Here is a 24925-nt window from a genome sequence, read left to right as displayed (position 1 = left end):
ATTTTGAGGCCCCTGCATCTACAACAGGGGTGAGGAGTTCGGGCGCTATGTACCTCAGTTCAAAGGAACCAGATATAGGGGCTTGTCCTCAGGCAAAAATATTGGAGAGACGACCAAAGTGAGCCAGGTAGATAGTGTTGTTGGCAGAATGCTGCCATTCTGCCGGTGGCAATTGCCAAGTGGCAATTGCCGGCAGTAGGTCGAAGGTGGTTGGCAGAAGTCGGCAGAAATATTATGACCTAGTATTTGTTCCGACTAACAAACAGTAAAAATTTGACATATGTTAGAAAACTTAGAATGTATCTTGGTGGTTGTTACCATGGCCTCAAAGTCCAAGGGCTGTCCTGTCCAAAAACTTGTGTCTGACCACTCTGTTATTGGGGAGAAAGTCAAAAACAACTCAAACCGCTACTTCTTCACATGAGTCATGCAACTACTGCTCGGCATCCATTGAGGGCCGTGATGATAACCATCTCAAACATTTAATTAACCAAAAAACATGTCCCAATGCCCCTGATCGTACTCGCGCAGAAGTTCGTGGCTACCTTGCTACAAAAAAACGGACTCGACATTGCTCTCGCTGACGAGCTACAAAGATCATTTGCATGGATCCCTCCCCTCGCAACAGACTCTGATGACCAGGATTATCTTGCAGGTCCGGAATCAATTACAGATGAGGAGTTGGTGGATGGATTTGAAAGATTCGAGCGTGAGACGCGGGAGGCTGGCCAAGCGCGAGAAAATGATGAGGCAAGCGGTAGTTTGTTTGCAGGTGATGTGCCAGATGTTCTGGATGGCGGCCTCGTTGACTGGAGTGAGCTAGAAAGGGTTAACAAAGGTATCACACCAACTGGCTTCGTTAAAGAGACTGAGGTACTCAATCGAAGCTCAAACGATGTATCAGGGTGGAATGTTGATGCACTTTTGACGTCAGAAGGCATAGCCTCGATGTAGTAGTTGAAACTATTTTTGCCATAGTATAAACATAGCTGAAAAGAGCTAAAAACACTCACAATACATTTTGCCGACTTCTGCCATTCTGCCAACTGCCATTCTGCCAACTGCCGAGAGGCTAATTTACTTCTGCCCACGACACTACAGGTAGACCCTGCCAGAGCCGTCAAGAAACACATTATCCTGGGAATATCGTAAGCGTGTGATAATTGGCGTCCACGCCACTTATACTACTATCCCTTCCACTGCAATCGGCACCCCACAGAAGTCGGCACTTTCACAAAACTCATATTTCTAGCTACTTAAACACAAAATTCTTAACATCTGTATCATTCTCTCTCTAATACAACTCATTACGAGGTTGAACGACCACAATTAAAGCAGAATTGAGTGAGATAGTCGAAAGTGCCGAAGTCACGCAGAAATGTCACCTGCCGATACATGCCATGACGGAGTTTTAAATTGCACCCCCACTTTGGAAGTGCCGACTGGTGCAGCGCTGCGCGTCCGCATTAGGGCTCCGTGAAAAACTACGATGTTAAAAACACTCCGGGTTTTTAACGTGTTTTTAACATGTTAAAAACATGTCAAGAACGGAGGTTGATATTCAGGTGTCAAATACCTGTCAATAACCCTAAATATTGTATGTATCATGTATCTGATGCCTTCGGAACAAGTCATGTCATACTTTGACATTCGAGTGGCCGAAAATCCCAAAATATCAAAAAAGTAGAATAATTTGAGCCCCCATTGAATGCAAGCACACTACCACCCACGAGTTTCTTCACCACCATTGCCAACAATGATTCACAGCTCAAGCACCTACGAGCTATGCTCACTCACCTCCCAGACTGCATCCCTCTGGGTAACTCCAGGTATCACTTTAAGAACCTCGCACCTAATCCAGAGAAAGTTGAGCTATACGGCAGTGCAGAAGCAGCACTGAATAATGTGTTAGAAGTCACCTTTGCACCAAAGGGCCGCAAGGATGAGTCTGCACCTTGTCCATTCGAGTTTCAAGAGCGTGGGCCTGGCCTCATTGTTGTTGTGGATGTCCTTACTGCTACATTGGAGGAGTTTCCAGAGTTGGCATTGCTCCAAAAATGGGCCAAGGATCTATGGCGTGCTGCAGTGTATCACTACAAGTCTGCAAAGAAGAAAGTGGGTACATGCCTTGTTAGAAGGCTCCCACACAGCACCTCCACAGAATGAATCTGATACTTCGATGTTGCCTTTGGGAGGGCCTGTACAATAGGCATTCACTTTGTCGTAGCTCAAACATGTTAGAATAGCTTGAAAAACTGGTTTCTAGACTGTGTAAAAAACTTGTCAAAAACTAGTTTTTAACTCGTGTCAAAAACCCCTCGAGGATAGGCCTGAGTTAAAAACATGTCATAAACCTCGAGCCGAGTTTTTCATGGAGCCCTAGTCCGCATTCGCAAGTTTAAGTTAGCAGCAGTAGACGAGGAAAGCTGCGAGCTTCGTCAGACCCGACATATGAGCCACGCATTCAGGTTCCAGTTCAGAGAATTGCAAATGGGTTATACTGCAGCAAAAGAACAGAATGTGAGTGGGGTTTTGTCATGTTACAATGCACATGGTCTCCCTATGTATCCACCTTGATTTTACAACTATGGCACTAATAACAGTCGCCCTCGTACTTATGTATATCTACTATTCAATACTATACTTGCTCATTCGAACGAATATTCATTGACCTTGCCCACTTGCTTGACTGCCGAACTGACTTTAAAATTGGCCTACGTGACATATCATGACTCACAGTGACATTTGCGTGACTGCCGACTTCTGTGGGGTGCCGATTGCAGTGGAAGGGATAGTAGCCTATAGCCTCTCAGGTCGCACAAACAGACATACACAACCCCTGTGTTTTTGACTGACTCGGAGCGTCTAACCTTCCCCTCACAGAGATCAAATGCCAGAAACCACCGCAATCTACATACACGGACACCATGAATCCGTCCTACGCTCCCACAGCTGGCGCACCGTACAAAACTCCGCATCCTACCTCCTGCCATACATACAACCAAACATGCACATCCTCGACATAGGCTGCGGGCCGGGCACCATCACCCTCGATTTCGCCACCCTCGTCGGGCCCACAGGACACATCACAGGCATCGAGCCTTCCCCCGGAGACATCCTCACCCAAGCTCGCGAAACAGCCGCATCGCGAGGGATCACGAACGTAGAGTTCAAAATCGGGGATATCTTTCAACTAGAAGAGGTGTTTAAAAATCGTCAATTTGATATCGTGCATGCGCATCAGGTGTTGCAGCATATCGATCGGGAGAGGGTATCGGAGGCTCTGATGCAGATGAGGGCTGTTACGAAGCCTGGAGGGATCGTTGCTGTTAGAGAGACGGATTTTGCGGCGATGACTTGGTTTCCTGCTTCTGCTGGGATGACGGAGTGGACGGATACGTATCAGCTTGTGGCGCGTGCTAATGGGGGAGAACCTAATGCGGGGAGGAGGTTGGTGAGTTGGGCGTTGGGAGCAGGGTTTGCGAGAGACAAGATCACGACTTCGGCTGGGACGTGGTGTTACAGTACCCCTGACGAGCGGGAGTGGTGGAGTCGGCTGTGGGCTGATCGGACGCTTTCGTCGAGTTTCAAGACGATGGCGCTCAAGAGTGGCCTTGCAGACGAGGAGAAGCTGAATAGAATCGCAGATACATGGACGGAATGGGGTAAATCAGAGGATGGCTGGTTCGCGATCTTACACGGTGAAATCATCTGTCGTGTCGACTGATGGCAGGCAACCGATATACACGGATTTGATTATTATTATCAGAAATATCGGAAAATGTAATGCAAACAAAGGATGCAGCAGATAAATGACAAGGGTTCCACATACAAAAGAAATAGCAAGCGTAAGAAAGTGATCGCAAGAACGAAGATGATAGAAGATACAAACGACGTAGCTCGTGCCTGCACGAACTCTCAGTCTTAATCGTCCCCGTCCAGTTTGACGACCTCTAGATAACTCTCCGGTACGAGGGCATGCGAACCAGTGTCCTCTTTCACAACCACGGCCCATCCAACTCCACCGCCTCGTCCGACCACACGGACGATCTGGTCTTCATCAAGTTTCATCTCCGCAGTTCCTTCTGGCTCGAAGGAATACAGTGCACGGTAAAGGCCAGGGCTTAACATAGGCTCTCCCTCCATCTCCTCATCTTCGTCTTGATTCTCAGGAAACTCATCTGGCTCCTCATACACCTCACTCTCATCATCACCACTTCCATCTCCAAAGTTACGGGCAAAGTCAGTTCTCGAAGGAAAGTCCTCGGAAGAGGATGAATGCGAGCCAAGGCCCCAACCAGATTGCAATTTCTGAAACCCCCACTTGAAACCTCCCCAACCATTGTTATCATTCTCATCTTCCCACTGCTCGTCTTCCTCTTCTGCTGATGACGTGGAAATCGAAGAGGACGTCGACGAGGACGACCCGCGCAAACGGCGAGCAAGGACTTTGGGACGATTTGCACGGGGTACATTCGACCCTTCACCAGAAAATCGCGGATCTGAAGGCGTAAACGCATAGTCGCGGATTTTAATGAGGATTCTAGTCTCGGTGGGTGCTATATCTGGTTCTTTGCCTTTGATCTCTGTTACTGCTGACATGCCGAGGATATCTTTGATACGACGTCCACTGGGTGTGCGAGAGAGTGCTGCATTGGGGGAGAGTGCTGCGGATATGGGGCGTTGTATGCGAGAATTGGCGTCTGAGACTGGGCGAGAACGAGATTTTGAGGAGGTACGGGATAGGCCTGATGCACGACGGGAGATTGCTGGTGATGGTGGTGCGGGACGGGAGGAGGTAAGAGAAGTGACGGAATGGGTGCTTAGACGGTGGCTGTGGTCTTCTGTATCGTGGGAGTCGAACAATCGAGGAGGAGGATCTAGAAAAGATGTACTCGGAGATTCTGTTGTTGGAGTTGATTCCTGGAAGGGTAGTAGGTGGAAGAGAGAACGAGGAACGTTCAGTATGGAAATGATAAAGCGCGGAAGGAAGGAGCGGAAGAAAGCCAGAGACGCTCGTTGGGGACTTACCGCGCCGTTTGGTGTGGCCTGACCGCTGTTGAGGCCATTGGCAGCGGTAGTAACGTCTTCAAAATCTTTCTTTGATGATTTCCTACGAGCGAATTCATGTGGTCCAGGTGTGGGAGGTGGTAGAAATGAAGAACCTGGTGATGGAAATGGAGGGGAAGAACGTAGAGCAGCTTGATCTAAACGATTATTTAGCCCCCTCGTCGTCATCGTTGTGGTCGTCGCCTACATACCTTTTTGCATACTATTCGTTTGGACGGTCGTGGTTTAGTCGTGGCAGTATACTTATATAAGTACCTCGTCAATTTCGCTTGTCCTTTCCTTTTAGACAAAAGACCGGCTTTGTCTGTTATGTCTGCTCGAAAGAAAGGCAAAAAATACAAAAAAAAAGAAAGAAAAGTCAAAATGACTTTCTGAAAGAGTAACTCTCCAAGGACACACCCAACGTGCATTCATCTCCTTGACAACTAGTCACAAAAGTAACTTATTTGTCCATATTTACTACTACCGCCATCCACTCATACTACTACACCGACGCAACGATGCCCGACGCTCCATTCCAGCAGCTCGCTTCAACTCAGTCGACACCGTGCTCCTACTAGGATCATGCTTCATACAAGGCGTAGGTGATCCGCTATCATCCCGACAATGAACTCGGAACTGCATCACCGCAGTGTTGGGCAGTGCACGTGCTAAGAACGACACAGGCGATAGCGACCTAGAGTGGTGTGGGCACGGGAAAAATACGTCATGTCTCTTCTTGGGCCGCACAACCGCTTTCGGCCGAACTTGGCTGGATCCCTCTTCCCCAGACGAGGATTCGGATAACCTGAAGCTTTCGCTAAGCCTTCCGAGCCCGTCAAATACCCCACCTCCCCCTTTCTCTAGACCTTCGAAACCGAGGCCCACTAGTCCTGATCGACCGCCAGAAAAGATGTTGGGCGTACTGAGTATAACAGAATCATCTGAGCTGCTACTGCTACTGAGTGGAGGCGGGGGTGGCGTGGTCGCAGGTGTGTTATTTGGAACGGCGAGGAATGATGCAGACTCGCTATATGGTGGAGGGAGGAAGACGTGGACGTCGGGTTTAGGCGCTTTGGGAATATGTCCGTAGTAAGGTTTAGGAAGCAAAGGTATGTGTGTGTTGGATGTGCGCAGGCGAGGTGTAGCTTTCGGCCCAGGCCTACGAGCCTTTCCAGCTGATAGGATATCTTCTTCGATAAGAGCGTCTGGTGGAGCCAAGAGGGAACTCGAAGTAGAGCCGGGGCGGTTCTGGACGTGCATGGTCGATGGGTAGTGAAACTGAGGTAGAAGAAGAACGGTAACAAAGGCTTTAAGTGCGGCGATAGAAGATCGGGGAAAGAACATAAGATGCAGGATCTAGAAGATGTAGTGTCAAGATCAGAAGCCCAGGTCTTTTGTATTGTCACGAGTGCATGGCTGACGGGGTGGGCTGACCAGCCAAATGATACAAGGCTGACATGTCCAGACTCTTGGGGGCTGACTAGGAGGTGTTTAGATCACGTGAACAAGAACGACCTCAAGATTCAGAGAATGTCTGTTTCGGACGCACTGGTCGACCAGTCATGTATGCATGACCGGTCTGCAAGCAACATGCAATAGTTGCTATACTCGTTCAAAATTGCGAATGCAACAACCGATGCGCGTTACGTACGTTACGTGCTCGTCGTACACACTAAGAGTGACAAAACTCTGCAACTGAATCATTATACAGCTTGGTTCGAGACCGCTAGGTTGTTTGTGCTGGTTCCAAAATTCGGCTCGAGGGGAACTGAGGACAATTGCACAAGGAACATTGCAAAGGCAGAACTGCTAAATATTGTGCGTTGTCTGCATATCATATACATACCAGCCATTTTACATGACTTCATACAGCTTCGATTGTCCAGACATGTGAAGAAAAAGGCAGCTAAGCTGGAAGGGATGGAAGCCAGACAGCCTTGCTCGTTGTATATCCCGTCATCTCGATGGGAGAGACAACAATCCTGACAGTGGAAGCGCAAAGGTATTTCAAGCTCCGGTTGAAACAGCAACTGGAATCATCACATGAAAATAGTTGGTGCACGTCCACCGTTTCAGTCATGATCGCGTCTCTCATATTCTCGCCACGATTTTGCAGTTGCTAGTCGTCCGGGTCAATGACGCAAAAAGGAACGTTTCGTGGTGATAATTCATCCTGAACTGTTGCTTTCCTTTTTCGACTTGTCTTAATGCTTTCAGGACTCCTCGACCAACATGTAGACGTGTTGAACTCAACTTCAGCCGACGGACTACATTAGCGGTATTTCCTAGATGAGTTTTTAACCTTTGCTATTAATCGTAGTGTATGATACTAAAATACAACGAAGTGCAATAAACGACCAGCAGTGAAAGGTGCGAGCAAAAACGAGTATGACCAGAAACTGATAAAATGCGCGAAGGTAAACAGCAGGTTGAATGACAATTTCGGAAAGGTGGACAACTAAAAGCCGTTCGTCCGTTTCTTGTGACGAGGAGGGTTTCGTTTGGTAGCTTCGGTAGGAGAGGTCTTCTTCCCCATCATTTCCTTTTCCTATTTCGTCCTGTGCGTCAGCGCCTGCTAGTAGCCTCTATCGTCTACTTTTCCCATCCGACTTCAACTTATTCAGGCGCTACCGTGTCGTGTCCACAGCATACCGCTTCATGATGCTGTCAATGCCTCGATACGTCTGTGTCACTTTCTGTCCGAGGTCTTCCCCTTCGTCAAGACAATGAAATCATGTTCAACTACGAGATGATAACATAATGCTGTTCTAAATCTCTCCCAGATTTTCATGACATAACTTACTCCCCCAGGCTGCATGCTGTCCCGACGAGCATTGACAATGTTGTAAGCTGTCATGCCCCTCCGCTTCAGCATTGAAGCATACGAGCCAGTTCTCGAATTATCATTATTGAAAAAATGAAAATGAACAGCGATCATTTGACGGGCGCAACTACAAAACAACCGAATGCGATATGATACGTTAGATCCGAAAAACGAGCGTTGAAAGTCGATACAGTCTGCAGCGTTCAGCAGTTGAGACTGGAGTGTCATATCTAGTACATAGTATGGGGAAGAGCAAGGAAACATCACAGTATGCACTGCTTAGCGCTCAGGAGTTGAAGCTGGCGTACTTGGTGTCGTACATAACACGGGCGCATAGCACGCATCGAAAAACAAGAAACTTGGCTCGAGCATCTTCTACTTCTGTGGTGTCAAGTCCTTCGCTGCAGGCTGTCAGTAAGCTCCGACTTCCATGTTCACAACAAGGTGAGGGACGTACACAAGCGATTTTCAAGGATGAACTCAAGAATCTTCTTCTCTAGTTCCTCTGCCTCGTAGCTTTGACGAGAAATCTCTTCCGCTCCTTTCTCCACTGCAATAGCTGTCGGAGATTTCAGGTAGTATTCCACGGCAGACTCGACGCACTTCAAGTCGTCCAAGTCGTCCGCGAGAAAGGCGGAGTGCTCGAGGACGATGACAGTAGCTGCTTCCAGTGATTAAGACTACGCCTGGTCAGGCAGTGAGAAACTAACCGATGCCAGTCTGAACAATTCTGTTCGCAGCAGAAGTGAACATCGATCCCTTCACAGCCTGTTGCGCACTCTTAGTGTCGAGAATCAATGGGAAGGAAAACCAACCTACCAAAGGCTGGAGGACGCGGATAATGTCACTTCGCCTGATTTTGGCCTAGCCACAGGTTGGAAGTGTGAGTATCAGAATCAACTGCACAGAACGAAGTACTTGCCTTCTACAGGAAAGGAATGTCACAATAATGAGGTGGCAAATTGACATTTAATTAATAACAGAGACGCACCTTCTACATGGTTGACGTGATAATTGCGAATAATTAATTACCAGATTGTAGACAATTTGAGTAACTTACAAACTGTCAGGGGTTGGAACCAGTTGAGTATCACTATACAATGGTGAAGATTCGCCCTCTATGGACGTACAAGCTAAATAAGATTGTTTGTCAGTGGAGTACTATCATCAGATAGGCCGCGATCAACATACATTCTGCGAACACATGATAAACAAAAGGAATTACGTTGCTGAAATCCTTGACGATTGAAACATACTCACATCCTAGAGAGCGGAAGACCCAGTCAAAATGATTGACACATTCATGGCTTCACATGATCAGGGTCAAATGACTCACATTCTGCACAGGGCAAGAAAATATGGAAGATGAGCGAACATGGAAAATAAGTTATCGAGGGATACTCAACGAACTACACATTATATGAGCAATGATGATCTGACTCGTGTGATGAAATGGAAAATGCTTACATCAGGCTATGAAATCGAGTCACCGTGATTATGCTATTCAGTATCATTTCAATACAAGATAGAATCAAGACACCCACCACCTGCCAAAGAAATCAGCAAAATGTGAGAACTGTCTACATGGACTGCAGACAGGAAATCATCAAGACACTTACCTCCTATCGACAGATAAGCAGCAATGATGGTCAGCATGGGCTGAGGATGACAAACAATGAAAGGTACATACTTTCTGTCGACAGGCGGGGGGAAACAAGGCATCAGGGTTATAAGGATGAGAAACAATCAAGGGACTTACCCGCTGTCAACAGACAAGTAGCAGCGAGAGATGGGAATCATGAGCATGGGACAAGGATCAGAAACAATCAAGGCACTCACAAACTGTCAACAGGCGAAAAGCAGCGGGAGATGGGGATGATGAGCACAGGTTGAGGACTAGAGAAAATGAAGGCACTGACCCCCTATCAACAGGGGAGCAGTAGCGAGGGATAGGGATGATGAGCACGAGTCGAGGATCAGAACTAATCAAGCACTTACCACCTGTCAACAGGTGAGCAGCAGCGAGGGATAGGGATGATGAACGCAGGTCGAGGATCAGAAACAATCAAGGCACTCACATACTGTTAACAGGCGAGTAGAAGCGAGGGATGAGGATCATGGGCATGGTGGGAGGATTAAGAACAATCGAGGCACTTACTTCCTGTCAACGGGCGAGCAGCAGCGAGAGATGAAGATCATGAGCATGGGGCAAGGATTAGAAACAATCAAGGTACTGACATTCTGTCAACATACGAGCAGCAGCGAGGAATGGGGATCATGAGCACGGGTCGAGGACTAGAAACAACCAAGGCACTTACAGACTGTCAACAGGCGAGCAGCAGCGAGGGATGGGGATAATGAGCGTGGGCTGAAGACTAGAAACAATAAAGGCACTTACTCGCTATCAACAGACGAGCAGCAGCGATGTATGGGAATCATGAACGCGGGTCAAGGACTAGAAACAATCAAGGCACTTACCCACTGTTAACAGGCGAGCAGCAGCGAGGGATGCGGATCATGAGCACGGGTCGAGGAGTACTAAAAATCAAAAAAGGCACTTACTTCCTGCCAACAGGCGAGCAGCAGCGAGGGATGCGGATCATGAGCACGGGACGAGGATCAGAGACAATCAAGACACTGACTTCCTGTCAACAGGCGAGCAGCAGCAAGGGATGGGGATCATGAGCACGGGTCGCCGAGGAGTACAAAAATCAAGGCACTGACCCCCTGTCAACAGGCGAGCAGCAGCGAGAGATGGGGATCATGAGATGGATCGAGAACTAAAAACAATCAAGGCACTTACTCGCTGTCAACAGGCGAGCAGCAGCGAAGGATGGGGATAATGAGCACGGGTTGAGGGCTAGAAATAATCAAGGCACTTACTTTCTGTCAACAGGTGAGCAGCAGCGAGAGACGGGGATCATGAGCGCGGGTTGAGGATCAGAAACAATCAAGGCACTGACATTCTGTCAACAGGCGAGCAGCGGCGAGCGATGGGGACGATGAGCGCGGGTTGAGGATCGGAAACAATCCATGCACTTACCCGCTGTCAACAGGAGAGCAGCAGCAAGGGTTGGGGGTAATGAGCATGGGCCGAGGACTAGAAACAATAAAGGCACTTACTCGCTGTCAATAGGCGAGCAGCAGCGATGTATGGGAATCATGAACGCGGATCGAGGACTAAAAACAATCAAGGCACTTACCCACTGTCGACAGGCGAGCAGCAGCAAGAGATGAGAACCATGAGCACAGGTCCAGGTATATAAACAACCAAGGCACTTACAAACTGTCAACAGATGAGCAGCAGCGAGGGATGGGGATCATAAGCACGGGTCGAGGACTAGAAAAAATCAAGGTACTTACAGACTGTCAACAGGCGAGCAGCCACAGGGCATTAGCGTTGTTCATACTGTTCAATTTTCGCGAACCACAGACATACCATCTGTGATCGATGGGCAACTACAATCAAGAAAATATATATTAGAATGTCTGCAATTTCAGCACTTCAGTGTTTACCATTTATGAGCACCATTACCAGGGTATTGTTAGATTGAATGAATCCTCGTCTTACTTGGAGATGTGCAAACCACTTAGCAATGGCATATTGATTGACTTCATAATCGACCTGACGTAGCACAGATTGCTGATGTGCGCGATCAACGAGTGTTCTAGATGATGTTGGAACACAAATATGTGACTTGAAAATTTGCCACTCACACGACGGCACACTTGATGCAAAGCTCCAAGTTTGATTGTTGTGTTGACACCAAGCACAATCGCAATTCGTCGTTGTCCAACGCGAAAGTCGTGCGTTCCAGTAGAGTGTTGCAGTTTGTATTCGGCTTGTTCATATCTAGGTCGGTCACTAATATCAACTTTGACATAAGACAACTCAATCTAGACCACTTACTCTCCAAGCGCACATGAAACTTAGGACGCGTGCGGTTTTCAGGGTCACACAACCGATCACAAACACCTGTCTTAGTGAACAGTTCTTCAACGCGTTGGGCTATCCTTTCTGAGCGTTCTTCTGCAGATACACCTTTTATTTCCTTCTTGATTTCTCCATACGCTACTGGACGGAGAGCTTCGAACTTGGTGAACACCGTGATCACGGGAACTGAAGATTGATCGTTTAGTCCAAGCACGACAACTGACGATGAGGTGGCAAGCTCACCGTGCCCGGTGTCGCACTCAAGGAAGAACTTCTCCTCCGACCGCTGGAATGTTCGACAGCATTCGTCCATTGGAATACAATACCTGATGGCAATCAACAAGCGTCCAACGTCAGAGGGTAGTTACTTGCCAGATAGCATGGATTCTCTCCTCCAGTTTTGTCGCATGTACGCGCTCTGAGATAAATCTCTTCATGCTCTCGAATTCTTCTTCGGATCCCGCTTCGAAACCGCACGAGTCGTGAAAGACGAAACCGGAATTACTTTTAAACACCATCTCGTTCGTGATGTCGTGATTTCCGCGCTGAGCATCCGTCAGCGCATGTACGGTATGCCCATAGGGCAAATGGTGCACGCACCTTGATCGAGGCTTCCACGACGCCAGCATCGATCTACCCACGATTGATCAGCGATAGACGCGTGCATGGCATAGAGCATCACCCGCACCTTGTTTCCTTTGGCATCGTAAACTTCTGGTTGATCTGTGGTGTTGCAAACCTTCTGAAGAATGGTTGTTTTGCCTGCGTTTGCTCTCCCTACGATCAGAACTCGAAAGCGTCCGATGCTTTCTCTGAGCTCCTGGGCATCGATGGTCGCCATTGGGAGATCTTGATGTGCGTCCTGAAGTAGAGGTGATTTGGTTTATCGTGAAAGCTGTACTGTAGTACAAAACGAGATGGTGGCGAGATATGATAACGAACGAACGAATACGAAGCAAGGGCTCTTACATATACAGCTTCCACACAACAGCTACACACGGCGTCTATCTTTTATATATCTCCCCGCATCAAACAACTGATTATACCCTCGCACAGACACGAAGTTGCAACTGTCCAATTGTTCGTACAAAAAGCACAAGAATTACACAATAAATGACGAATAGCGTGAACGTTGATAGAGATATGAACTATAATGAATAATCAGAATACGACAAAAATGATAAAATTTCGTTCTTTCCTACCTGCCTAGCACAAAAACAGTGATGTCAGAAATCTATGTAGATGGAGATGAGCTCGATCTTCCAAGGGCTTTCAGATGATAAATCTGTGAGACGTCTGGGAGTAAGTAAGAGTATGTTGGGATGTGAGACACCCTCTGGAACGGGTGACATCCCGTGGTGCTCGACAGGGTCTGTGCGTTTGGAGTTTTCCCCGGAAGATGGTGGTTCTGGGTATGAACTATGGGGCGACGGAGCAGTATGTGCCGTGCGTATTGGGTGAACTCGAACGTCGACCACACTGGTTAATACTGAAAGAAAGGCCGGCTGCGTATATCTATAGACAGCTTGGGACAGGTCTGGTACGCGTCCGCGGAGAGTCCAACCGTCTATTACACTTTATGAATTGGCGCATATATTGTCAAGTGTCAAAGAAGACGTACCGGCTAACAAACACGTAGATTCGGAGGGCTGACATGTATCTTGCTGAATTATGACAAATCCCACCCCGAGAATCCTTGGATACTGACTCGTGAGGAGAATGGACAAACTTCTTGTAGCCTCAAGAGTTGCAGTGGCATTCGATTCTGTGCGCCATCGTGTGACTGGGCTCTCGTTCAACTCTTCCCGCCCTGGTGCCTACTGTGTTGAGGGATACCATTAAATCTGGCTCCTTTTCGGTTCATAGGAAGCTCCCTGGTGTGTTTCGACGGTATTGAGATCACATAACCCCAATCGTCATGATGTAGGTGATGGAATATATTGCATTACCCTGCGCCTGGAACGTACAAAATAGCATGCTTTGGCAAGAATACAGTGAGTATGACGAGGACTTGCGATGCGAGCCAAGACTCACTAGTTTTAAAATATATGCGTGACTGTATCCCTTGGATCCAGCCATTTTGAAAAAGGTCGACAAGATTGAGGACATAGCGTTGAATGCTGGATGCATGGTATGGGCGAAACCAAAATCGTTATAGTAGCCAATATCATATACAACGACGTGGTCGATCAACCGGGCGAAGCAATTATTGTATCCGTATGATGTGATAGCCTCCTGCAGGCAGTAGATACTACTAGACAGTGACTTCACTGCAGCATTTGTAAAGGGAAATGAGTCCGTGCTGAGATAAGCAACATCGAGGGCAGCAAGTTCAACCCTCCAGGCTCCAGATTACATGGGCATTGGGCACCTTTGATGCACTGTACTAGAAAAATACATCTCCAGAACGTTCCAAGATATATCATAGTTACATACATGTTGACATAATTTTACATTATCGCTCAAGCCAAAACTTCCCTCAAAACGTCCAAGATCTTCTCCACTTCCTCGACGGTGTTATAGTGGACAAGTGAGATGCGGACGACTCCATCATTCACATCTAGTTTTGGCCGTAGATTGTCAATGAGAGAATACGCGTAAAAGTGGCCGTATCGAATTCCGATCTGTGCAACATGCATAATCGAATACAATAAGATCATTGAAAGTCGGACTTACCCCTCCTTTTTTGTCAAACGCTCCTACGATATCCTTGCTCTTAATCGCGTTCTGTCCGACAACAACAAAGCTGACAGTGGGAACTCTTGAGAGATTGATCTCGCTTCTCCCCACAATGCGAACACCTCTGTCAACTTGTTTTGCGTCCGTCAAAAAGCGGAGTAAAGGTGTCAGAAGGGTTTGCTCGTGGTTTGCGATTGCGCTGAAAGATGCTACAAGATCATCTTCTGGCGTCAACGACTTCAGATATGGCACGATTGCCGTTGCACCATACACCAGCTCATAGCCCGGACCACCTGGTTGCAACTTATATGGACCTTGTGCTACGTACTATACAGTACCACCTTTGACACAGCCACAGATCCGCCATGTTCATATATCAGTAGCGCCATTCACATCATCTCACCTCAGCGTAGTCCTAACATCACACTGAGGTGAGCACCACTTAGCAGCTCTCTCGCACATACTCATATTCACTCATGTGCCATCTAGACCTCCGTTCTAGGTATTGAGTACATTCAAGCATTGTCCTAACATCACACTGAGACCTCCGTTCTAGCCTTCGTACAGGTTATGAGCCCTGAGCCATAAAGCTCAGAAACTACGGACTAGAACTCGATGAACATATCGAAGGATACTATCACACACGCTCGCTGCTAACATGGGAAAACTTGATCACATCATCGAGTTAACAGGTGCTGACACTTACTCCAGTTGGCGCAGGTTGGTCAAGCTTGCACTCACTGGCGAAGGGTTGTGGAACCATTGTAGTGTAGGCACCGATCTGAATAACTTTGCAGAATATGCGAGTGCTCTCCCTGTTGCTGCTACCCCAGCTCAGCCTACTGCTGACGAACTGAAGAATATGAAGGAATGGTCCAAGGAGGACGCACAGGCAAAGGCTATCATCAGCCGCAAACTCTCTCCAGTCGTCCAGAACATGCTCGACGAATCCCTCTCAGCCCGTGAACAGTGGGATGTCTTGGCTCAGTGTTTCTCGCGCCTAGACGTCACCTCGCAGTTTGAGCTTCGCTCACAGCTGTTCTCCGAAAGGCTCAAGGATGCAGAGGATGCCCCACACTACCTCGGAGTCTTAGAGAATGGCCGACATCGTTTTGCTGAAATGGGCATAGTGTTCACGGACAAGGAAGCTATATTCATGTTGCTGAACGGGTTACCTGACTTGCCACAATGGATCGTGTTTCGAGGACTCACCATCGGAATGTTCTCCAAACCCTCAGTTAGCACCTCCACTACAACAACATCCACTCCTGCTCCACCAAAGATCACCTTCCAAACCATTGCTACCTCCTTTTCGGAGGAAGCCAATCGCCAACGCAGTCAACTTAAGATGGCGAAGCCCGGATCTGAATATGCTAACACGGCCAGTGGGCCCCACTCATCACTCGGAGGAGAATCCAGGACGACAAATCCTGTGAATGGTGTCAGAATTCACAAGTATAATCCCAAGGGGGTGCCTTGTGACAACCCCGTCTGCACTGGCTTACCTCGTTCCTTGACACACGACAGGGAACATTGTCTTCAACCAGGTGGAGGTGCGGAGGGTACCAAGAGCATGTGGAACAGAAAAGGAAACAAAGCCAAGAAGGATGTTGCTGCATCAGCAATGGAGTCCAAACCTGAGACACCACAAGTCTTTTCCACTGAGTCAAATTTATCCTCTCAACCGCAAGGAGAGTTAGCTTGTGTGACGATCATGGAAATCAGTCCGGACGATTCCTCAATGAGTGCCAAAGACTTAGCATGTATAGCGAGACAGGCTCTGTCCACCATTCTAGACTCAGGCACCACATCAACTCTCATTACCAATCATGACGTTTTTTGGACATACTCCGAGAAGGCTAAAGTAACCATTAAAACCGCCAATCATGGGACACTTGCCACATTGGGTCGCGGTGATTGTGTGGCCAAACTTACCATCAATGGCCAAGTAAGCCGTGTTCGTCTCACACACTGCCTTCACGCACCTGGTGCACTCATTAATCTACTCTCTGTCGGCCACATGTTGCAAAAGGGCTGGGGGTGCAACTTTAAGCCAGACCCAGCACACTGTGAGCTGGTCCATCACAACAACGTACTCGGCAGTCTCCCCATGATTGGAAACCTTTTCTTCATCGATCTAAAGTTCCTCACTCCAGATTCACTATCTAATACCCATACCACCAATTGAGTTCCTGGATAGCTGTTCCACCTGCAGCAAAAAGAATACGCATAAGGTGCATAAAAATGGCCTTCCAGACCCCAAGCTCAAACTCATGCAGAAGGTCGACAACGAACATCAAAAATAATTTGAATCCGAAGTCGGCAAGGCGCTTGGAAAAGGTGTTCTTACACAATATTAGTTTATAATGAAATGCTAGCATTAATCAACACTTACACGAGTAGGGACAAGTGAATCCTCCTGCAGAAAGTTCTTGACATGTTGGCTGTTGATACCAACACCTTTTTGAAAGATAAGTGCCCAACATCGCTCGATACGATCACAATGAGATACATCATCGATCTGTTGATTTGTCTTCCTCCTCTTCAGGTCGAGTTTTGTTCCCATCTTGGGAATATCGGCCTTCTTGATCAGGCAATGAGGACACAGACATTCACCGAGAAACTTGATACATGCAAGCAGGATCCTGCATAATAACACAATTAAGATCAGATACTGAGATTGATATGAAAATCTTACTTTTCAGGATAGTCGGCCAAATAACTAAAGAAGCGAGGGAATACTCGTTGTGTGATCCCATCTCTGCATCAAATAATGATGCCATACTTATATGCGTGCATGAACTTGTCATCGAGCAAAAGTGCCCAGATAGCTTGCATAAGCTTGCATTTACAATGAGTGTAGGTATATCATTTGAAGACGCCTCGCCAAAAACACCGATGTAGATGTCTTGAAAATGATCTGGAAGCTAAGATCACAAGGTTGATAAGCAAATTCAAATGGTGATCTTCTGAGAAGCAACTCACAGTAGGAATATATACCACATGATGACATGCTGACACTGTTGGCTTGCCTCGTGTATACTTGGACTGGTTACCAAAAAAACAAATAGATTGGCCAGAGAGATGCATCACCGAAACTTGCAAGATGAGTGGCATCCGACCACAACATCAGCGAAGCAACAACCTGCTAAAGATCATCATCAGCATCTCGAGGAAGGGAATTGATCTCTTCATAGGCTTCCAGAAAGGCAGGTGAAGAACATGCCTCACCATAAATGTTCATTGTGTGTTCCTCTGATGTGTTCCATTGCTGTTGGAGAGGCGTTGTAGAAACAACAATACCGAGAGGAACAATAATGCTCCTAGCTGTATCTATAATAGTTGAAGGTCGTGCGTTGCCTAGCCTGCGTTACTTGAGGAGACAAGTGTGTTCGACCCTAAAGGGGAAGCGAGTGCAGCCAAGATCTAGAGGTACGCGCTTCAGCGAAGCGCGAGAAAGCGCAGGTGCACGCAAGGCGCGGGAACACACGCGCGTATTAGCGTGAAGCGCAGGAAAGCGCGCGCACGTATGCGGAAAATGATAAAGACTAGACTCAAGTGATAATATAATGCAAGAAAAGAGAAGGGAGATGCGAAGTATAGACAAATAGACTTCTACTATATTCTGCTAAGTAGTAAGTAAGTGATAACTAGTAATTGGGAGGTAAAAGTCCCTTTCTAATAGTATGTACTGCTGGCGCTTATATAGCGCGCCTAAGCGCGGTCATGCAGAGCCGAAGCGCTACCGAGTAGGTATGTAAAGATATATATGAGTGAGAATCCATGATAAAAATAAAGGTGGAACTATGCTAATAAAGGAAATGGAAATATACGTACTAGGGAGCTTGGTGGACAGTGGATGGATGCTTCTGGATGGCTGGCGCCATAGGGCGCACAAGCGCAGGAACGCGCGCACGTATACATCGCGAAGCGCGGGAATGGTGCGCGCATGGCGCGGGAAAGCTGCGCGTCATATAGAGATAGCTGTGGGTAGTGCACAGAGTGATGCTACAAGTTCGTGCTATGTACTTCCTAGTGTAAAGCGCCATATCAGACCATGAGACGCACGAGTCTCTACAGCGTCATGTGGAAGGTACCTGAAATACTGTCCTGGAAGACGGTGTAGAAACAACAATACTGAGAGGAACAAAGAAATGCTCCTGACTGTATCTAAAAAGTTGTAGGTCGTGCGTTGCCTAGTCTGCGATACTTGAGATGGCAAGTGCATTCGACCCTAAAGGGGAAGCAGGTGCAGCGGAGATCTAGAGGTACGCGCTTCAGCGAAGCGCGAGAAAGCGCAGGTGCGCGCAAGGTACGAAGGCGCGGGAACGCGCGCGCGTATTAGCGCGAAGCGCGGGAAAGCGCGCGCGTGTAAGCGGAAATAAGAGGGACTAAACTTATGTGAAGATATAAGCAAGATAAAGGATGTGAGATGTGTTGTGCTAATGAATAGATTTCTACTGCGACTTTCTAAGTAGTAAGTACTAGGTAAAGTTGGGTGAAAAGTAAGGTAAATAATAGTATGTACTGCTGGCGCTTATATAGCGCGCCTAAGCGCGCTCATGCGGAGCCGAAGCGCTACCGAGTAGGTATGTAAAAATATATATGAGTGAGAAACTATGATAAAAATAAAGGTGGAACTATGCTAATAAAGGAAATGGAAATATACGCACTAGGGAGCTTGGTGGACAGTGGATGGATGCATCTGGATGGCTGGCGCTATAGGGCGCGCAAGCGCGGGAACGCGCGCGCGCGTATACATCGTGAAGCGTGGGAATGGTGCGCGCATGGCGCGCGTTGCGCGGGAAAGCTGCGCGTCATATAGGAATCACTGTGGATGGTACACAGAGTGATGCTGCGAGTTGGTGCTGTATACTCCCTAGTGTAAAGCGCCATATCACACTATGAGATGCACGAGTCTCTACAACGGACACAATGATGTCAGTGAGGGAGCGGTGATAAACACCTGGAATCTCCATTTCTGGAGCTTCTTCTTCTGATGCGAACTTCTCCTTTTCCTTGGGCAGGCGAATGTTGACTGAAGAACAGCGCCAGCCATTCTCCATGTGGAAGGGATTAGATCTATCCTTAAGATAGTCCTGTATAAGCCTCTTCTCACATACAGTGTCGTAAGCTCGTGCATCTTCTCTCCTGTATTCATCGTCATCGAGAAAATCCGATGCTAGGCATTTCATTTCAGCATTTGACTTAGAGTTAGATCCAGAGTATTGCCAACAAAAGAGAAGGCCTGGTGTTGGACTACTGAATGCAGAAAAAATATCTTCAGGCCAAATATCTGAGGAGGGAAGTCCAGGAATGATCTGAGATCGCTCCAAATGAGAATTGCCCTGAGTTTCGAAGGTCGGAGCATCAGCAATCACATCCAGGCCTTCATTTCCAATCAGTATCAAAGTGGGATGTTGCGCGTATATGCGGAAGAGACCCATTGAATCAGGTTGAGTCTTGTAAGGGACGAGTGTGGGCTGGTCTTGAACAGCAGCAGGAGGGGTTCCTGGTTCTTCTTGAGGTAGGGGTGGTGATGCAGATGGAACAGAGGGCTGGTTACGAGCCTGATGGGCCATATGTGCAAAGTAGATTCCCATCCCTGGGATATAATCCATTTACCTGCGCCGGCATTCGTATTCATCGACCAGAGCAGACAGAGACCGTAGAATCAACCAGTGGATCTGATACAATGCTAGAGGGACCAGCATTAGAAGGTCCCGATGCATCATTTTTAACCTAATGAGGATGAGCACATGAACTTCAGAACATTATACCCTTACCTCGCCAGTATTGTACCATCCATCGTCAATATCCATCTGTTCATCCACAGGAGGTAAGTTGTGAGCAGGGGGAGTTTTTTCTTGGAGTGTTGGTGACCGAGACACTTCCCGAAGTCTTCTCCACTTTTGTTTCTTGCACTTCTCCTTCTCAAGGTGCTGCTGACTCTTGTAAATATCAGTATCTAGAGTTTTGTTAGCAGCACACTGAGCTTCGTGACTACTCAAGCGCTTTTGAGTTGCGAAAGACTTCACACAACCCAAACAAGTAAGGTCATCCATACAAGATGAACTCAAAGGACTGGAGGGACTCAAGGGACTCGAACATGGAAGAGCAGTAGAGTATTTATATTTCACTATGTAGATCTAGCTACACAGTATAATGATGCAGTACCTAGAGATGCGAAGCTTTATACAGGTAATTAGCATACCAGAATACAGATAGAATGACATAGCACACCTGCAAACCATGAGAACAGTACAGACCTACATAGGTAATTAACATTCTGGAACATATAAAGGACATAGTGAACGCACCTACTACCAGTCCTGATCCTCAAGTATCCAACCAGGGCAGGCCTAAGACGGATATCCGATTATTTGATACTCTGCAAAGTGGTATCAGTACAAGTCTACAGCATGCATCAGATTATTACCTTGATCCAGATGGCTGCAGTGTTGATACTGCAGGATGACCAGAATCTATATGTTGAGATGTGTGTTACACATGTAGGGTAGTTAGTACTAAGTCGCAATAGTAGTAAAAGCAGGCTGGACTTGTTGTGTTGTGCATGTTGATCAATCATGTGATGGTTTGATATCACATGCAGAAATTACTATGACACACGCAACACTGTATGAGAAACAGAATCTTGATATCTTAATCTCATACTCCCACTATCATCCTCATGGCACATAAAAAATGTTCCAGATCAATCTTGATTTCCTCTCAATCTTTGACATCGTCCAGTAGCGAAAGTAGCTTGCTGAGTTCTTCCAAAGATTCTTGTACTCCTCCCCCAAGAAAGCAAGTGAAGAAATGCATATGCTCAAGCACCAACAAGGAGGCTTCAAAATCAAAGTAAGTTTGATCCTATCTATCAGGATCAAATTAATATTTCTGCATCACTATTAGGAAATCCAAGATATCCAAGGCAGATCCCACGAGGAGTACTTGGTGGCTGCGTGTGGCATCACACATTGTGTCGACTTGTTTTGTAAGGTTGATAAACTCATCAAGATCAGCTGTCTACTTTAGCAGGAGGAAGCCACAGATAAGGGAGAGCTTGATGAATCCGAGGCCGAGAAAGAGAGTCACAGGAGGAGACTCTCTGCTATGTATGTAAGTCCATTTTCATTGAAACCTTTTCTTTGGCTAATGATACATATATCTAGGTCATTAAAGACTTGTGATCAATACACACAGAACTATCAACAATTACTCCACTTGGCTCCAAGTATCTGATCACTCATTAATGATCGCACCAAGGCCAGGGAACTGACAAAGGTCACTCAGAAGGTGAGTATATGCTACTTATCTGTGCATATATGCTATACTTATACCTATAATAGATGAATACAGTCATCAGTGCGACACAATCAGATGATGTGGCTCCTTTGAAGTCTCAAATAGGACACTATGCTGCGCCGATTCCATCTGACAGGTGGTTTAAAACCTGCTATCTACAATGGCAATCCTTCAAGATCGCATTTGGATGTGAACCACCCTGTGTTAGCGTCTTATCTCTGTCCTGTTTCGCATCTCGCCGAATTCAACAGAGACCCAGCCGAGTATGTATTGTTCTATATAGTATGTTCTTACTGATATTCACATTCCTCAGGGGCCAGAAGAAGCTTGCCAGTGGTGGAATTTGCCTGACCACAGATGACTTTCCCACATTCCTTTGGTCTGGGAACCCCCCCGGATGTGACTACGACAACAACGCTATGACAGAAGGCCTCCTCCAGGGCTATCTCATTGAATGTGTAAGTTTTTTCTTTGATATTGTCATTGATATCATGCTAATATGTGTCAAGGTAATACAGCATATATTTATGGGCCCATCTACAGCTCTAGGTCAAGACTCATGGGCGACGCGAACTTGTAATGTCATGCTACACAACATGACAACTGTCGAAGCAGAGCATATTGCTTATGCTTGTGTACAGGTAAGTCCTAGTTTACTAGCAAATGCTGTCTCACACTGTTTAATTTGCAGGCACATTTTGGAATCAGCATGCAGAATAAATGGTCAGATATCAACAGCAACTTCAACTACCTGGAGTTTTACCACAATATCATCGACTTCATTCGCAACTGTGGAGATACAGATTAGGTAGGGGAACTCAAGAAGTGGTGGAACATGTACGTATTTCTTTATATCATTTGACTCTACTAGCTATCATGTTTCTGGTAGGTCACTCTTCAAGAACAAGGCTGGCTGAGAAGGTGGATCAGAAGCTCAGTCATCTGCAGATGAGTATGGAAGGAGTTCCCCAGGTTCCATGGATAGCTTGGCGAGAATGCGTGCACATGTTGCAGCACAAGGCTCCACCACTGCCAAATCCTCTGCAGTTCCCGCGGTCCCTGTTCCTCCTCCACCAGCTTGTCCTACTACTCCCCCTCCACCGATCTGTCCTGTTACTCCTCCTCCAAGCTCTCCAGCCACAATTCGTGCTGAATCTCTACCTCCTACTCCACTTCCACCTCCCCCTGCTTGTTCTCCACCTCCTTCAAACATCGCTTCTGGTTCATGCAAGTCACCTGCATTAAGTGATTTAATGGTCGATGAAGACGCACTCGATGACATCACCAATTGAAAGTCAAAATGTCTGGCTGCAAAGACTCATTCAAAAAGGAAGGGTAAGAACAGGCACATCGAGTATTCTGGAGATGAGGAAGCTCAGCAGCCAGCAAAACGCACAAGGAGACAAACACGCAGGAGGTAGTTTTTTGTTGCATGGTATGCTCCCTGTTGTTTTATTGGTCTGGTACTTATATATTCGATTACAGGACTTGTTTTCACTCAGTTCCCGCGCTTTCGTGCTTTTGCGCATTCATCATGGACTCATACCTCCAACTCACACTCTCATCGTCTTCCTGATGCATGCTTTTTAGGGACTCTACACTATATGGACTCGCATTTTTATACATTACAGTGCATGTTATGTTCTTATTGTATCGTACAGATACAAAATACAATAGATTGCATGGATATATCTGAGTGATGTACAATGTCTGAATTATCTACATGATGAACAATGTCGCAAGCTGAAGTATGATGTAGACTCATATGTTGATCGAAGTTTGCATTCCCTAGGATGGCAAGACATACCTGGGCCAGCAGCCAATATACCTGGTAGTCCTGATACCATAGACATGACCATACATGGTCCGGTCTGAGTTGAGCAATTTTTGTGATGCTGTACCGGAAGTCCCAACAGCTGCAAAGGTCCAGCATTCGAACTACAGTTCTAGTAAGGAGTGGTGCAGACGCCTATCAGGGAAGACACACATACATCCCTGGTGGCAGCTCTGCCAAAGGTTCAACATTGATCTTCTCCCTGTATTGCTGTTAGACAAGTGATAGATTTCAGCAAGCTGCACCTCACTCCTCGGCATCATCAGTGGCTGATGCTTATGACATGAGGAAGTTATGGGTACTATTGGATTCCAAGGAAAGCTAGTGAAATTTGGAAGAGTCTGAGATGAGTGGATACGGTAGACTCGGAGTGGTACACAACAAGTCATTTAGGCAGCTATGACTCGAACCATGACGAACACGTGCTTGAGAGCATCGAACACCGAAAGTTTTCATGAGAGCTCCCTGCAGTGAACTGAGACCTTATCATCATGATGTTGATAGATCCTTCTAGGCCCGGTCTTTATGCATGGCACTCCATTGAAGTAGTTCAAGCTGACATGTGAATATTTCATTTGGTCATCTATGCTCACATAAGACGAGCCCATGCATTTGTGGAAGGGTGTGCACTGAGAGCTCTGTGTGTACTGGAAGTTACGAACGACTCCTCGTGATAATGCGATGACCCCAAAATGCCAATTGGATTTGTTTTAGCAGAAGATTTCGTCAAGGAAGGGCAGCTTTATAGTGGCAAAGGTCAAGCAAAGGTTGATGCCCAGTGAACTCTACCTATGGCCAAAATGGTCAGGATAGTGTCAAATATTGTTTAGACATATAATTTATGATATAATATTGTATAATCTTCAATGGCACCATCGTCTGTGCATCACATCATAAAAATATCACATTGTTGTCCATTTGCATTGCATTGCTTGTGTCGTCGATCGTGTCCAATTCGTGTGCAACACAATCTTACATAATTCCGTCAATATCTCGATGACTTCAATTCGTGCATCATTCGGTGTCATACAACTTACTCCGCAAAGCTCAATTTCTCGTGCAATATCCTGTAATATCATCAAGTCTTTTGTTTGAGTGAGTTTTGAATCTACTAACACCCCAGAGTTAAAATGTTTTCATCAGGAAAATGTTAGTGTGCTTATTTTGCCTTATTCTACTTGCAAGCCACATAAGGCCGTTAAGGAACATAAGAAATTTCGATCGCTCTAAATGAGAAAAATAAGGAAAGATAAAGCTGCATAAGCAAATTTTATTTCTAAAGAGACATTTC

At 46.6% G+C, this 24925-nt stretch overlaps 7 protein-coding genes across 7 annotated transcripts; 3 read left to right on the top strand and 4 right to left on the bottom strand.

The window, feature by feature from the left end:
- Nucleotides 1-341: 341 nt before the first annotated feature.
- Nucleotides 342-2166, top strand: F5891DRAFT_1279979 (uncharacterized protein; the record flags this gene model as incomplete). The annotated part of the gene is made up of 2 exons (XM_041370382.1): nucleotides 342-873; nucleotides 1768-2166. The coding sequence occupies exons 1-2, from the start codon at nucleotides 508-510 to the stop codon at nucleotides 2164-2166; spliced, it is 765 nt and encodes a 254-aa protein (XP_041223101.1). The 5' UTR covers nucleotides 342-507.
- A 724-nt stretch (nucleotides 2167-2890) lies between these two features.
- On the top strand, nucleotides 2891-3727 carry F5891DRAFT_956963 (UbiE family methyltransferase; the record flags this gene model as incomplete). Its single annotated transcript, XM_041375442.1, has 1 exon — nucleotides 2891-3727. The coding sequence occupies one exon, from the start codon at nucleotides 2891-2893 to the stop codon at nucleotides 3725-3727; it is 837 nt and encodes a 278-aa protein (XP_041223100.1).
- A 98-nt stretch (nucleotides 3728-3825) lies between these two features.
- F5891DRAFT_520716 (uncharacterized protein) lies at nucleotides 3826-5485 on the bottom strand. The gene is made up of 2 exons (XM_041372125.1): nucleotides 5262-5485; nucleotides 3826-5207 (listed from the first exon to the last, which is right to left on the bottom strand). Exons 1-2 carry the CDS (start codon nucleotides 5269-5271, stop codon nucleotides 3925-3927), a joined length of 1293 nt encoding a protein of 430 aa, XP_041223099.1. The 5' UTR covers nucleotides 5272-5485; the 3' UTR covers nucleotides 3826-3924.
- A 4838-nt stretch (nucleotides 5486-10323) lies between these two features.
- F5891DRAFT_520471 (uncharacterized protein) lies at nucleotides 10324-12859 on the bottom strand. The gene is made up of 10 exons (XM_041372123.1): nucleotides 12780-12859; nucleotides 12499-12710; nucleotides 12411-12443; nucleotides 12183-12355; nucleotides 12054-12136; nucleotides 11787-11996; nucleotides 11594-11729; nucleotides 11393-11544; nucleotides 10439-10521; nucleotides 10324-10357 (listed from the first exon to the last, which is right to left on the bottom strand). Exons 2-9 carry the CDS (start codon nucleotides 12649-12651, stop codon nucleotides 10496-10498), a joined length of 966 nt encoding a protein of 321 aa, XP_041223098.1. The 5' UTR covers nucleotides 12652-12710; nucleotides 12780-12859; the 3' UTR covers nucleotides 10324-10357; nucleotides 10439-10495.
- A 1197-nt stretch (nucleotides 12860-14056) lies between these two features.
- On the bottom strand, nucleotides 14057-14801 carry F5891DRAFT_520592 (uncharacterized protein; the record flags this gene model as incomplete). The annotated part of the gene is made up of 3 exons (XM_041372124.1): nucleotides 14057-14191; nucleotides 14247-14434; nucleotides 14487-14801. Coding segments are annotated over 2 exons (477 nt in total), but the record flags the coding sequence as incomplete, so codon positions are not given.
- Nucleotides 14802-19306: 4505 nt separating this feature from the next.
- Nucleotides 19307-20554, bottom strand: F5891DRAFT_1191719 (uncharacterized protein; the record flags this gene model as incomplete). Its single annotated transcript, XM_041367496.1, has 3 exons — nucleotides 19307-20094; nucleotides 20141-20231; nucleotides 20276-20554. 3 exons carry the CDS (start codon nucleotides 20552-20554, stop codon nucleotides 19307-19309), a joined length of 1158 nt encoding a protein of 385 aa, XP_041223096.1.
- Nucleotides 20555-21941: 1387 nt separating this feature from the next.
- Nucleotides 21942-22441, top strand: F5891DRAFT_923775 (uncharacterized protein; the record flags this gene model as incomplete). The annotated part of the gene is made up of 3 exons (XM_041373836.1): nucleotides 21942-22082; nucleotides 22124-22258; nucleotides 22310-22441. Coding segments are annotated over 3 exons (408 nt in total), but the record flags the coding sequence as incomplete, so codon positions are not given.
- Nucleotides 22442-24925: the final 2484 nt, after the last annotated feature.

This window comes from Suillus fuscotomentosus (genome assembly GCF_016647785.1).
Source record: "Suillus fuscotomentosus strain FC203 chromosome Unknown F5891scaffold_45, whole genome shotgun sequence".
In the NCBI taxonomy this organism is placed as follows: Eukaryota; Fungi; Basidiomycota; class Agaricomycetes; order Boletales; family Suillaceae; genus Suillus; species Suillus fuscotomentosus.
Note: the sequence above shows the minus strand (reverse complement) of the source record. Positions and strands in the feature narration are given on the sequence as shown.

Coding starts and splice junctions, on each gene's coding strand:
- F5891DRAFT_520471 (XM_041372123.1), bottom strand. CDS start 12,651: ATGGCGACCATCGATGCCCAGGAGCTCAGAGAAAGCATCGGACGCTTT. Junction 11,997..12,053: donor TGAGTGCGACACCGGGCACG/GTGAGCTTGCCA, acceptor ATCAATCTTCAG/TTCCCGTGATCACGGTGTTC. Junction 11,545..11,593: donor TGCATCAAGTGTGCCGTCGT/GTGAGTGGCAAA, acceptor AACATCATCTAG/AACACTCGTTGATCGCGCAC.